Here is an 11,946-nt window from a genome sequence, read left to right on the forward strand (position 1 = left end):
TTAGTTTTCAATTACTGTTTTATTGACATGATTGAATACACAGTCAGGTTTTATGATTCAGGATTGTGGCTGCAAAATGTGGTAATGGGAAAGGGTACCTATTTGAACTGCTAGCGAACTACTGAATCTGCCTGCTATTCCAGGGGCTGAGTTTCAGACTGAGGGAGGGTGGGTTCATGATTCATTGGCTGCTGTTGTTTGTTGTTTGGAAAGAATTCCCTTTCCTTGGAATGTGCAAATGAAAAAAGAATATCCCCTTGGTAAATTGTGGGAGTGAAGGGTGTAGAGGAAGCTCAGCCATTCTATCTCCAGTTAGGTGCAGGGTAAGGGAAATTAGATTTCTATGTTTTTCTTTCATTTCTGAACATCTTCCACTGTGTGAGAAGAGACAGGAGGAAGGAAGGTTCCTGTGCTTTCAGTAGGTGTAGCTGGCAGTGAACAGTGACTGCATGGCAGCTGCATCAGTCTTCCCAGACAGGACATACTGTCCCCTGCAAGCCAAACTGTTAATCTGAAAAGAAAAAAAAAAAAAAAAAAAAAAAAAAAAAAAAAAAAAAAAAAAAAAAAGAAGAGGGAAACCATCAGCATGGATTAAGAAAGGCAGATGTGTAAAGAACAACCAACTTGGTTACCAGGAGTAACCAAGCAAGGCAGAAATAACAGAATAACACCACTGGATGGATATGATGTACCAGGAGGGCTGAGATCAAAAGCAGCCTTAGAAAGGTGACAACATGTATCCCTTCATGGAGAGGAGCACTTCTCTGTGCTGGGTGGAAGCCTCCTACCTGTGCCCGCTTGCGGAAGGCCTCTTGAGCAGCCTTCTTGTTCTCACTTTTGCCTAACCACGCAGCCAGGGCAGAGGCTTGCAGGGCTCTCCCGTAGGAAAAGGTCAGTTTCCAAGGCTTAGGCAGAGGGGACTGATTCATGGCATTGAGGTTGAGAGAAGCCTCCTCTTCACTCTGACCTCCAGACAGGAAGCAGATTCCTGCAAGAAAGAGGTTTTGAGGCTTAGAAATAGAGTGTTTCAGCTGCCTCAATCCCTGACCTTTACTTGCCCGAGGAGCAGGCATGTCAGAGGTAAGAGAGAGAGTGGGAATGAAGAGATAGGAATGAATCAGGAATCACCAGGAACAGCAGCAGGAACGGTGCGGAGGAGAGTAGTCACAGTTGCTATGGCTACATCCTGAGGGGTGTACTTCTTGGAGCAGGAGTGCCCAGCTGTCACCATGTTGGGTTTCAGCAATGTTCCCTCCAGGTACACGTGATGATCATTCAAAGCCTTGTAGACAGCAGCTAGAACCTGAAAACAGGAGGATTAAATATAGAGCTCTGCTCAGATCTTCACCTCAGCCTGCTGTGAAAAGACAGCTTATTCTTTGGTACTGTAGCATGATCAAATTGAATTTTCTGAAATTCAATTGAAATTGAATTTTTCTCATGAAAATTATCTCTGGAGTTGCGGCTGTGGAGAACCCACTGCTTTTGAGATGACCAGGATACAACTCTTCATATTTAATGGATTTGTCCCTGCTGAAATCGAGGTAATTTGATTTGGTTCTGATACATCTTTTTGAAATTGAGAATGCCTATACTGTCATTGAAGTGAAAATCCAAAAGCATGGAAAATACTCTTGGATTTCCTATTAGTTTGTTATGTTCCTAGGAGCAGCTCTTTTTTGTGATGCAGTTATGAAGGACAATTTTGGTCAAATCTCTTTGAGATCTGTGAGTACGAACTGCACAAAATTTAGCTGCTGATTTATGAGGGGGAGCACAGAGGGAGGAATCTCTTCTTACCTTCTCTGTGACATACTGACAGCGCTGGAGATCATGGTCTCCATCAGGCAGGATTTCTGGCTCCACAATGGGCACCAAGCCATTCTAGGAAAAGAAAGACAGGGGATTCTTTAGGGCTATGGAAGTAAAACTGTTCTTGTTGTTTGCCCCGACTTTGGCGGTATTCCTTTGTGCTGTGCTGCCCTTCCTCCCTGTCTTTCCCAAAACCCTCATAGGGATTCTCCTTTTGAGTTACCTAGTGTGTTACCACAGGGAACAGGGAGGAGGGGCAGCAGCATCTCAGGAAAGGCTGCTGGAGGGGAGGTACCTGCTGGCAGATGCTGGCATAGCGTGCCAATGTGTTGGCATTCTCCTGGATGGCAAGTTGAGAGGGTGTTGTGCTTGTGATCTTCAGCACTGCACGCCACTTGCCAAAGTCAGCACCATCTTTCTTGTACTGGGCACAGCGTTCAGCTAGCCCATCCAGACCTGCGGAGGGAGAGCAATACTTCATTGAAAGCTGCTCTTCAGCACGGAGCTCTGGAAAGTACCGTGACTCCAGCCAAGGCTGTGTTTCAGGTGAGTCACCCTATGGCTTTTGCTGTGTGGGCCATAGCTTAGGCTCCTTAGATCTCTCCTTACCTTGAATGGTGGTTTCTCCATTTGTTCCTGCTAGAGGTGCTGTACCTTTATCCAGCTGTGGAGGTCAGAAAAACAGGAAGGGTTACAGAAAGGTGGAAATTGGTCTAATTCGTACCTTCTTACCCCTGTCTAGTCTGCCTTTGAAGGCTGACTTTTAGTAATATGTGAACCTTAACATGCTCAGGGTGCAAAGGAAGGAAATGTTGGAGCAAAGGGGAAGAAAAAGGAATGAACTAGGTAAGAGGAGGGGCAGTGTATATGTAGATACCTGCAGGAAATAGCTCAAGAATTCTGTCAGATGTGGAAAGGATTAGATTTACTTTTTACTGTATGGAGAGACTTATTTGCAGTGAATGGTGAGTAGATAGGAGTTGGTGTATGAAAAGTTACAGCATCTAGTGTAAATATGCCTCTAGTTAGTTGCACAAAAGCAATGCAGAGAATTTTAAAACCAAGGACAAAAACGGGGGGCAGGGGGGAGGGCCGCAGGGACAGTGTTTTTCAGGAGAGAGTGCAGCCCCAAATATAACTTTCTCTGGAAATGGTGTTTCTCCAAATTATGATGCCAGCCCAGCACATACTCACCTTAATTCCTACCACAATGCCTTTTTCCTTGATGAGTGCTGGGAATGGCTTTCCACTGCTGTCTTTCTGATAGAGGGTCTCATGGAAAAGGATCACTCCCCCAATGCTCTGGTTGATGGAAGTGTCCGAAGAGAAGAGTATCTCTCTAAAAGCTCGGCGGTTCTCCTCTGTGTTCTCTACATTGATCCGCTGCAGCCTGTTCCCCATGGTACCTAGTGACACGGACAAAGGCCAGAAAAAGAGGTTCTAGGCTTGGCTGGCCTCCTGGTCCCAATAAGTAGTAATGAACTGGGACTTCAGTTCAGAGCTTCCCTTCTCATCCCAAAGTTGGTAAGCTTTTGTTGTTGTAGTTGTAGTCCTACCTGTCTGAATTGTTTCTGCTCAGACAGCAGTTTCTAGGTGTTTTTAATCTACTCCACTGATTTCAAATATGAAGCAAAACTAAAAGGAAAAAATATCTTGCATACTACTCACTGATTGATGTCCAGAACTCACCCACTGATTCATCTGCAGCTAGGATCCCCTTTCCTGAAGCCACAATCCGCTGAGCAATGTCTGCAAGAGCTTTCTTCTGCTCTGGAGACAGCGCTGGGAACTGGTGGGTCATGTTGATTTCTCTGTGGGAGAGAATTACTGTTACAAGTAATTACAAGAAATTCTGGGGGAGACTGTGAACCAGTGTCACCACTTGGGTGTTTCCTCTGCAGGGCTCTTGCTGTTTGTCTGGTCCATGTTATCATAGGCAATATGACCAGAAATCCATTTGAGTTCCTCTAGCCTTGGTGTGTCTTGAAAAACTAGAAAGAAAAGCAGGAGAAACATCCTACTACATCCTTCTAGAACCAAAGTGGGAAAGACTCTGCATTTTACCTGGATTTGCTCAGAAAATAAAAGAAGGTCAGTCTGTCATAAAAACATGCACCAAGTAACAAATAAGCAATTTGCTGACTCTGCAGACTTTTTTGTTCCTGTCACTAGAAGGCCAGTTATTCCGTTGCTTACCTTTACACATATCCTAGCACTGCTCCTCTTCTACTTCCTGCGTCTCTTGGCAGTATTTTCTGCTGTGTCTCGTTGACTTTTCATTCCCAACCTTTTGCCTGGGTTTGTAATTCTCCTCCCTATGTTTGCTTTCAGAACTGTAGTGCATTGCTTCCTCTACAGAAGATATGGGGCCTTAGGAGAATTCATCTGTCATTTCTACCTTAGCTGTGGTAAGGGGTTACCAGCTGCAACTACCCAGAACCTGAAATCTGGGTTCTGTCTTGATATGACAAACATTTTGGTCTTATTAAAGTTTGGGTTATATGGCATTAAATTACAGTTTCTCTGATCAGTTGAATAGTCCAAGTTACTTTTCTGAGTGTATAGGCGTGTAAGTCTGAAACAGAAAAACTCTCTCCCTTCAGTTTATCATATGTGATAGCTAAAGCAAAACCTGTGGTTTTATCAGTGGGTGGTAAATCCAGAAGGTAATTGATTAAAAAAACCCATAAAAGATCTCAAAAATCATGTTTTCTTCCAAAGGGCAGGCCTCTGGACAGTGTTTGCATTTTCTATTCCCAAGCTCTGCCTGAGAGAGGAGTGAGAACATGCCATTTCCCATTTCATCAGAGATGGCCAGAAAATATTTCTCCCTATAAAAACGTGTAGGCAGCCAAGTCTAGCTTCTTATTTCCCTGCACATAGATTCTGTGTTGACAGGGAATCCTTGTCTTATCCTTCCTGCTGAAGGGCATAATTGGGAGAAACAAACAGTCTGTCTTCTACTCATGATAGTGTACAGAGTTCTGTACAGCATGCCAAATGGTGCCAAAATTTTCTGGCAACAATGTCATCAGAGTATGATAACAGCTGTAAATTCATGTCCCTTTATAGATTTATAGCTGAAGTTACTTTGGTACTGGTAATGTTATCCTGCAAGATTCAAATGGCATTGTCTGCCAGTACAGAGCAGTCAGATGCAGTCTCCAGGTGTCTGCCTTACCTCTTTCCAAACAGAGACTGGAATTTTTCACATGCAGCTTACCACAGAGTGAGTCATTTTAGGTTTAGAGGGAAGATGAAGGAGTGCAGGATAAAGACTGTCAAATTAGGGAGAGTTCCCTGCTTTTCAGAGAGCCGAAATGCCTTCTTGCTGTGGTCCTGTTGAAACAGGCTTAGCTGAACCCCCCTCTCCGTATGCCAGCCTGTGGCCAGAACTCTGGGAACCATCCTTCTGCTGTGGTGATCACAGTTCCATCACTCCCAGCTCTTGGCCTTTTCAGCTCACTCAGAAGAATATGAAAATCTATGGTTTATACTGCACAGCTACTTAAGTTCACCTACAACTCTCCTTATCCCTCACCTGCTTTCTGTGTTGGATATGTCTTAAAAAGAGGAAACTGGCTTGTTATTATGATTACTGTAATAATAGTTTGGTGATGAGCACTTCTGTTAAAACCACACTACTGTTAAATAAGTCATTATATAAAATTGTGAGGAATCACATCAGTAGTTCAGAGTGTCTGTGGAGAAGACTGGAAAATTGTGCTCAGGCAAGAATCTGATCTTGTCCAAGGTCAAAGCTAATGAATTACTAAATCAGTGGTGAGATTTTAGAGTTGCAGATTGGAGCTGTGTTACAGCACCAGGAGGTGTATCCAGGTAACCTGGAATCCAGCTGGCTGGACTGTAAGATCACCAGTGGCTCCAGTCGTGTTATGATGGGTACTCTTTATTTCCAGCAGTGCAATAAACAATGAGACTAATGTCTGCTCTATCTTACTTGTTCCCAGTGTTTGCCTAAAGATAACAAGGAGACACTTATCACTCAAAACCAGCCTGCAAGGCATGTTTTCAAAATAAGGAAATACGAGTTTTCAGTGAATAATGCTGTTCCAAGTGAGTCCTCTGTGAGACTGAAACAACACAGTATCGTTTCAGACTGATGAATTGGAAGACAATAATTAGTTCCAGTTTCTATGCAAGTATCTCATTGAGTGTGAAGGAGCAGGTGGAGATTTGCCCAAAGTCTCCTCAAAATGATCTTTAAGGCCACGGTGAGTGGTTCACAGTTACTCTGCTGAGCTACAGGGATGACTAAAAGGCATGGACTTTCTAGCTGAAATGGTGAAGAAATGAGGGCAAAAGAACAGTTCTAAACCTTATAATAGCTCAAGGGTGCAGAATGTTCTAGTCCTCTTGATTTAAGATTTTATTTTTCTGTGATTCTTTCATAAGAATCATAATTTTTGAGAATCTCCATGTCTGCATTCAGAAAGGGTGTCTCTGCTGCAAGGTCATGCTCTGAGCAGGGGAGCAGGCAGAAAAGGAGTGGAGAAGCTTCAGTAACATTTCACACAGTCACCTTGTAAAGAGTAAGATCCCAGCACATCTCTAGAAGCGTTAATGCCCCCTCTTAAAGAGCTGGGTATGTCACCTCACAAGTCCTGAGAAAAAACAGTTGGGCCCAGGCTGCCAGACCTGCACAGCTCATTTCAATTTTCCAAGAACAAAGTCTATTTGTCTTGATCTGATTTATCTGTTTAAATTGACAACTTTTCCAGGAAGAAAAACGTTCTAATGAATTGTGATCTCAGTAACAGTAATGGGAGTTGTCCCACCACTAAGGTGTTTCAAGAAGCTTTATTTTTATTTACCCATTTTAGACTCTGGGCTAAGTGTCATAAACTCAAGTGATTTCCCATTTATTTTACATTGTATGAGTACAATGCATTCTCTTGGTAGTATCTGCTTACATTTTTTTTTAAAGTAGAATTTTAAAAACCTCAAAAAAATAAAACTGCAATACTTCCCCCCCCCCCCCCCCTCCTGCCCCAGCTTTGTAGCTACCTGGAATGCTTATCAGGCTTTAACAGCTCCTTAAGCTAACAAATTTCTTTGTTCAGCCCCCAGCCTGTGGCTAGCAGGAGGTGGAGGTGTGGGAAAAGGGGATAGCACAGTTGTAAAAGTAAATATTTTAATGCTGAAAACTTGGGCTTTTCTCAGCTACCATAAAGAAAGAAGGGCTGAGGGGAAATGCATGATGGCAGCACAAGCACTTCATCCTGTTAATATTAATAGTGAGAACCAAAGAGCAGAGTCAAGATGAATAGCAGAAGGAACAATGTTACATTTTGCTTCCAATCATCTTAGAAACTTCAGTACATCATTGGCATCTTTTCTTTCCAAGAACCTCATGTGACTTGCATCTTCCAATCTTACATTAAAAAAAAAAAATCTCACCTGAGTTCCGGTTTGCAAATGGGAAAAGACTGGATCAGAATCTCTAAGGTTTTCTCTTGGGTCTCTTCACTGCCTTCTTTTATAAAATTGGTTCCAAAAGTGCAGGACCAAAGTTTTAAACTACAGTTTGTATCCCACACATGTAGCTTTTTCCTATTCAATTACTAGTAAACACAGCCCTTCAGCACCATCTCTGACAGTCAGCAATACAAACTCTGCACACAAAAGATTTGCTTCCAAAGAACAGGGTTTGAAGAAGAAGCAACTGAATACATAAACAGATAAATACAGTTGGGAGGGACAATGAAAAGTATTCTAAAATTTAACCTATCACATGTAGGCTCAATATTGGTCTGACTGAATTTACTTCTCTTTTACACTTGTGTGCTTAGAGAAGGCAGACACATAATGGCTTAGACACCTTATATTCTCACTGCAGCGGATATCTGTCATTACTGACCTCACTTCTCTGTGGAACTCCATTAAAAAGCTGTTTCTAAATAAGTCTGGTTCCTTGGGCATGGGGAAAACAGATGGGTATGAACAGCTGGGCAAGCCTGGTCCCATCCTGCTGACAGGGCACATTCTTATGTAGGTAGCAGAAGACACACAGCTGGCAGGACTACTTGATATATCTGATTGATGGGCAGCCATCCAGAGGAGCCTGGGCATGGGGATGGGAAGAGGCCAACAGGAGCACCATGCAGTCTGGCCAAGACAAATGCCCAGACATTGCCGGGGATGCAGAGCCTGGCAGCCATTCCCCCAGGACTAGTGGGATGAGGGAACAGCTCTTTGGGGATGGCCTAAGGCCCTGTCAGGCAGGAAGCTGAACAGAAGCCAGCAGCAAGGGCCCAAGCATCCTGTGTGAGCAGGGGTCCAGCCTGGAGAGCCAGGGGAGGAGATGGGTTATCCCCCTTTGCTCAGCACTCTGTAGTTAACATCTGGGTACTGCATCCAGTGTTGGGCCCCTGCAGTACAGAAAAAACACTGATAGATTGAAGTGAGTTATTTCAACAGATGCCACTGAGGTCAGTGGCTGCAGCACTTGCTCTGTGAGGAGAAGTCTGCAGAGCTGGGTCTCATTCAGCCTCAAGCAGTGATGGCTTCTGGGGCACCTCTCAGCAGTCCTCAGTAACCTACAGAGTGTGATCAAAGAGGCAGAGCTTGGCTTTTCGCAGTGGCTGTGATGGGACGGTTAGAGACAACAGGCACAAGCTGAAACTAAGGAGATTCAGACTGGATATGAAGAATTTTTTTCGCTGTTAGGACAGCCAAGCAATGTAACAGATTGACAAAAAAGGCTGCAATGTCTCCATACTTGGAGGTTGCCAAGACCCATCTGAATAAAGCCCTGAGCACCTTGATCTGACCTCGTGTCTAACCCTGCTTTGGGCAAGTGGTGGTTGGACTACAGACCTCTTGTGTCCCTTTATGCCTGAATTACTGCGTGGCCCTCTGTGAGTACCTATTTGAAGGAGTCAAGGTGGAAGTGGCGCCTCTGGTACATATGAAGGCGTTCTCAGGAAAGAATAGAACATTTGTCCCATCATCTTTGCACTGAGATGAAGGTTTTGGGTTAGCAAAATGTTTCATTTCTGGATTCTAAAAAGTCTCAGGGGTATGGGACAAAAAGAAATACTCAGACTTGTGTCACCTAGAAAAAGGGCAGATGTTTTTGATTGACATTCTGTTGTCACCGTCTCCATAGGTCCTTTGGGGCATATATAATCGTAAATTGCTTGGTTGTTTTTTGCTCTCTGATTTTTTTTAGCATTCTCATGTTCTGTCTAGAGACCTTGATTCAACATCCTGTCCCAGGTGGAACTGCAGATCTGAAGTTCCCTGTGCTGATTCCCTTGTTAGATTCAGCTGTACTCAAACCCTGAGCAAATGTGTCCCTATTTCATTTCCCTAGTAACTATGAAAGGAGGTTATGTTCAGAGACCTGTTCTCTGCAGTCAGTGCAGAGCACTCAGAATGGCTAGATTTGGCTGAGGTGGCAAGAAGATGGTTGTTTGGAAGCAAGTTATGAGGGAGAAGCTTCTTTCCTTTCAGCCCTGGGCTTTTCTCAGAGAAGGTAAAAAATTGCTGTTGGACTTGCATGAGAATTCAAGTCTTGTATTTCCAGCAGGAGAGGCTGGGGGAAGCAGCAGTGAGAGTCTCAGGTGGACTAGTTTTGGGTAAGTTGAGTAAGTGATGGAGGATCACAGACTCAGTGAGGATTTGAGTTGATCGAGCAATTTCCTGACGCTGGCTGTTCACAGCTTGAAAGGTTACAGATTACAGATGCAAAAACAGGCTTTGTTTTCATGCACTGCAGACCTTATACCCCCTTGCCAAATAATCTTGTCCGCACCAGTGCACTTATGCTTCAGAAGAAGCTACACAACAAACACACATAATTGCAATTCTGTCAGCACTGATGTCTGTCAGGACCAGCTGCCTTCTCCAGTCATTCTCTGTTCTCCTTGCAAAACAGAAATTTATGTACACCACAAGCAAAAACAAACATGAAACAAAGTGACAGAAAGCAATGCAGGTACATTAATTGCTGTAGTCCCCTTAGGCAGAGGATTCACCCACTCACTCCAGGAGTTCGAGTGACTAAGCTTAGAAAGCCAGTGTTAGCAGCAAAGGGATAACTTTAGAAGACCACTGCAGAATGGCTGAGTGGTTATTTCTCACAAGCTGTTCCTGAAACAAAACAAATTGAAACAAAACAAAAAACAACTTTCCAAGCCCACTGTAGATAAGCATACTGGGTCTCAGCTGCTGACATATGTACCAGCTTTACAGTTTAGAAATTAAATTATTATACTTACTTGTTTGTGGGCAGTGTCTCTGCTGCTACAAGCTTCTGGTGAGGTGTTTGCAGGCAAAGAGACCTGGTCCTTCTAATCACTAACTTTTATAAAATTCTTGGTGGGGCTTTTTTTTTTTTTTTTCTCCCCCCCACTCCTTCATTGTCCCTCCTCCCCTGAAAGCTGGGGAGGTGTCACTGCCCAAGGTCGGTCATTGGCTATCAGACCACCACCACACACCTCCAATGGGACCTGGTCATGCTCCTGCTGTTCTTCCCCTTTCCCCTCCCCTGTATATATAAGGTGATTCATGCAGTAAAACTGAGATGTTTTCCAGTTATTTCAAATTATTCCTCCTCTTTCTAAAACATACCAAAAAGAACTACAAGAGAAACCACGGAAATTGCTTAAAGGTATCTTGGGCACAACTTTATCATTTAGGATTAGATCTTCTGAAAGCTTCCTTATACTTAGGAAACTGCAGGAAGAACGAGCAGACAACAAAATGCAGAAACAATGCAACAGATCCTTAACTGGCATGAGTTGCTACCACTTCAGTGGCTTCCTAAGTGTTACACTGCTTTTCCTCACCAGAAAGTCTAGCATGGAAATATACTTTCCTTTTGGAAAGTTGGTGTAGGAAAAGGCAAAATGTGATGCTACAATATCAGGTTTAACGAAAGTGCAAGTTCTGATGCCCTGTAATACAATGTACCTGTGAAATTAATGGTTGTCAGACCAAACATGCCCACATTGAGTTGCACAGCTTCAAGCCAGATATTCCCCCCAAATCCCACTGAGATGCCCACCTATATTGCAGTGACATGCAAACTTCTCCGTTGCTTCGCAGAATTTTTCAGTGAAAAAACCCCATGCTGTATAAATGCTGTATCAGCACTGCAGTTTGTATGAATCCACACTACAACCATTCATCAAGTCCAGATCTACACACTTGATTATTTGCTTTATTTTCTTTCCCCCCATCCTGCAGGCCAGTATTCCTGGAAGGAAGTATAGCATGAGGACTGTTGGACAAACTTCATACCCTCAGGAACAACACCCTCTGCAACCTTGGACATTGGCACATTTTTACCACAGAGACCCAGTGTTTGCCTGAAGAATGATGTCATTTTTCCGTTTGTTTGGCTCCTGCAGTGACTCTTTGGCCTTTATGTGGACAGGTGAGACACCTGATTTCTCCTCTCTCCACAACACTGTCTTCCTTAGGGCACTTCCTCCTTGAGCCTCTCTTGTGCAGCTGCATGCCAAGGTCAGTGTTTGTAGGAAATCTTAGGAACCTGCCAGCCTGGCAGTCAGCACAGAAACCTCTGAAGGAGCTGACAGTGCAGTCCAGTTGAAGGCTTTGTGCTTGTGTTCCTCTGTTTTCTTTCACATTGCCCTTCCTGATCCATTTTTTTTTTTTTTTTTGCTGAAGGAAGCTGTGGCACATAACATGGACATAAAGCCTTCCCTGCTTTACAGTGTTTGCTTTACATTCCATTTCTCCCATCCTAGCAGAAAGACAAACCCCATGGTGTATTAAAGTTTCTCCACCACAACAAAAGCATCTGATATAGATTTAAAATATTTTAAATTAAATACCTTATCTAAGACCCTCTTGAGACCAAGAAAGTGCCATAATGATGGTCTTCTTTTTCAGAGTCAGACTTTGAGTCCTGTTGTTCCTGGTTTGGCTAGAAGCAGATACAGGAGGGAAGTTCTTGGAAGTGTTTTATTCCCAGTCTCATCTGTAGTATTTTCTCATAGGCTAATAGAGAAAATCTATGGGAATCTTATTGAAAAAAAGAAGTGGCAGATATTTAGATACACTTTAAATAATCCTCAGCTGTCTACCTTAAATTTTTAACTCCTTCAGAAGTATATAAATGTATTTTCAGATGGATAATTG

General features: G+C 43.3%; 1 protein-coding gene across 2 annotated transcripts; it reads right to left on the reverse strand.

Annotated features, from left to right (window-relative positions):
- On the reverse strand, positions 1-10,254 carry LOC136288544 (fructose-bisphosphate aldolase B). Of its 2 annotated transcripts, none has more exons than XM_066181859.1 (9): positions 10,059-10,254; positions 3,502-3,639; positions 3,007-3,218; positions 2,422-2,476; positions 2,108-2,268; positions 1,801-1,884; positions 1,129-1,303; positions 789-988; positions 1-511 (listed from the first exon to the last, which is right to left on the reverse strand). In XM_066181859.1, the coding sequence occupies exons 2-9, from the start codon at positions 3,611-3,613 to the stop codon at positions 416-418; spliced, it is 1,095 nt and encodes a 364-aa protein (XP_066037956.1). In that variant the 5' UTR covers positions 3,614-3,639; positions 10,059-10,254; the 3' UTR covers positions 1-415. The 2 variants fall into 2 exon arrangements, with proteins under 2 accessions (XP_066037956.1, XP_066037955.1); XM_066181858.1 differs by having other exon boundaries at positions 3,502-3,623; positions 10,059-10,251.
- Between the last annotated feature and the right edge of the window lie 1,692 nt (positions 10,255-11,946).

This window comes from Chamaea fasciata, unplaced genomic scaffold, assembly GCF_029207755.1.
Source record: "Chamaea fasciata isolate MVZ Bird 193981 ecotype frontalis unplaced genomic scaffold, bChaFas1.0.hap1 SCAF_4, whole genome shotgun sequence".
NCBI classification, from domain to species: Eukaryota; Metazoa; Chordata; class Aves; order Passeriformes; family Sylviidae; genus Chamaea; species Chamaea fasciata.

Excerpts from the sequence above, each read along its gene's own strand:
- LOC136288544 (XM_066181859.1), bottom strand. The coding sequence starts at position 3,613 with ATGACCCACCAGTTCCCAGCGCTGTCTCCAGAGCAGAAGAAAGCTCTT. Across the intron at positions 2,269-2,421 it reads TGGAGAAACCACCATTCAAG|GTCTGGATGGGCTAGCTGAA; the intron begins GTAAGGAGAGAT and ends CTCCCTCCGCAG. Across the intron at positions 989-1,128 it reads CGTTCCTGCTGCTGTTCCTG|GAATCTGCTTCCTGTCTGGA; the intron begins GTGATTCCTGAT and ends TCTTTCTTGCAG.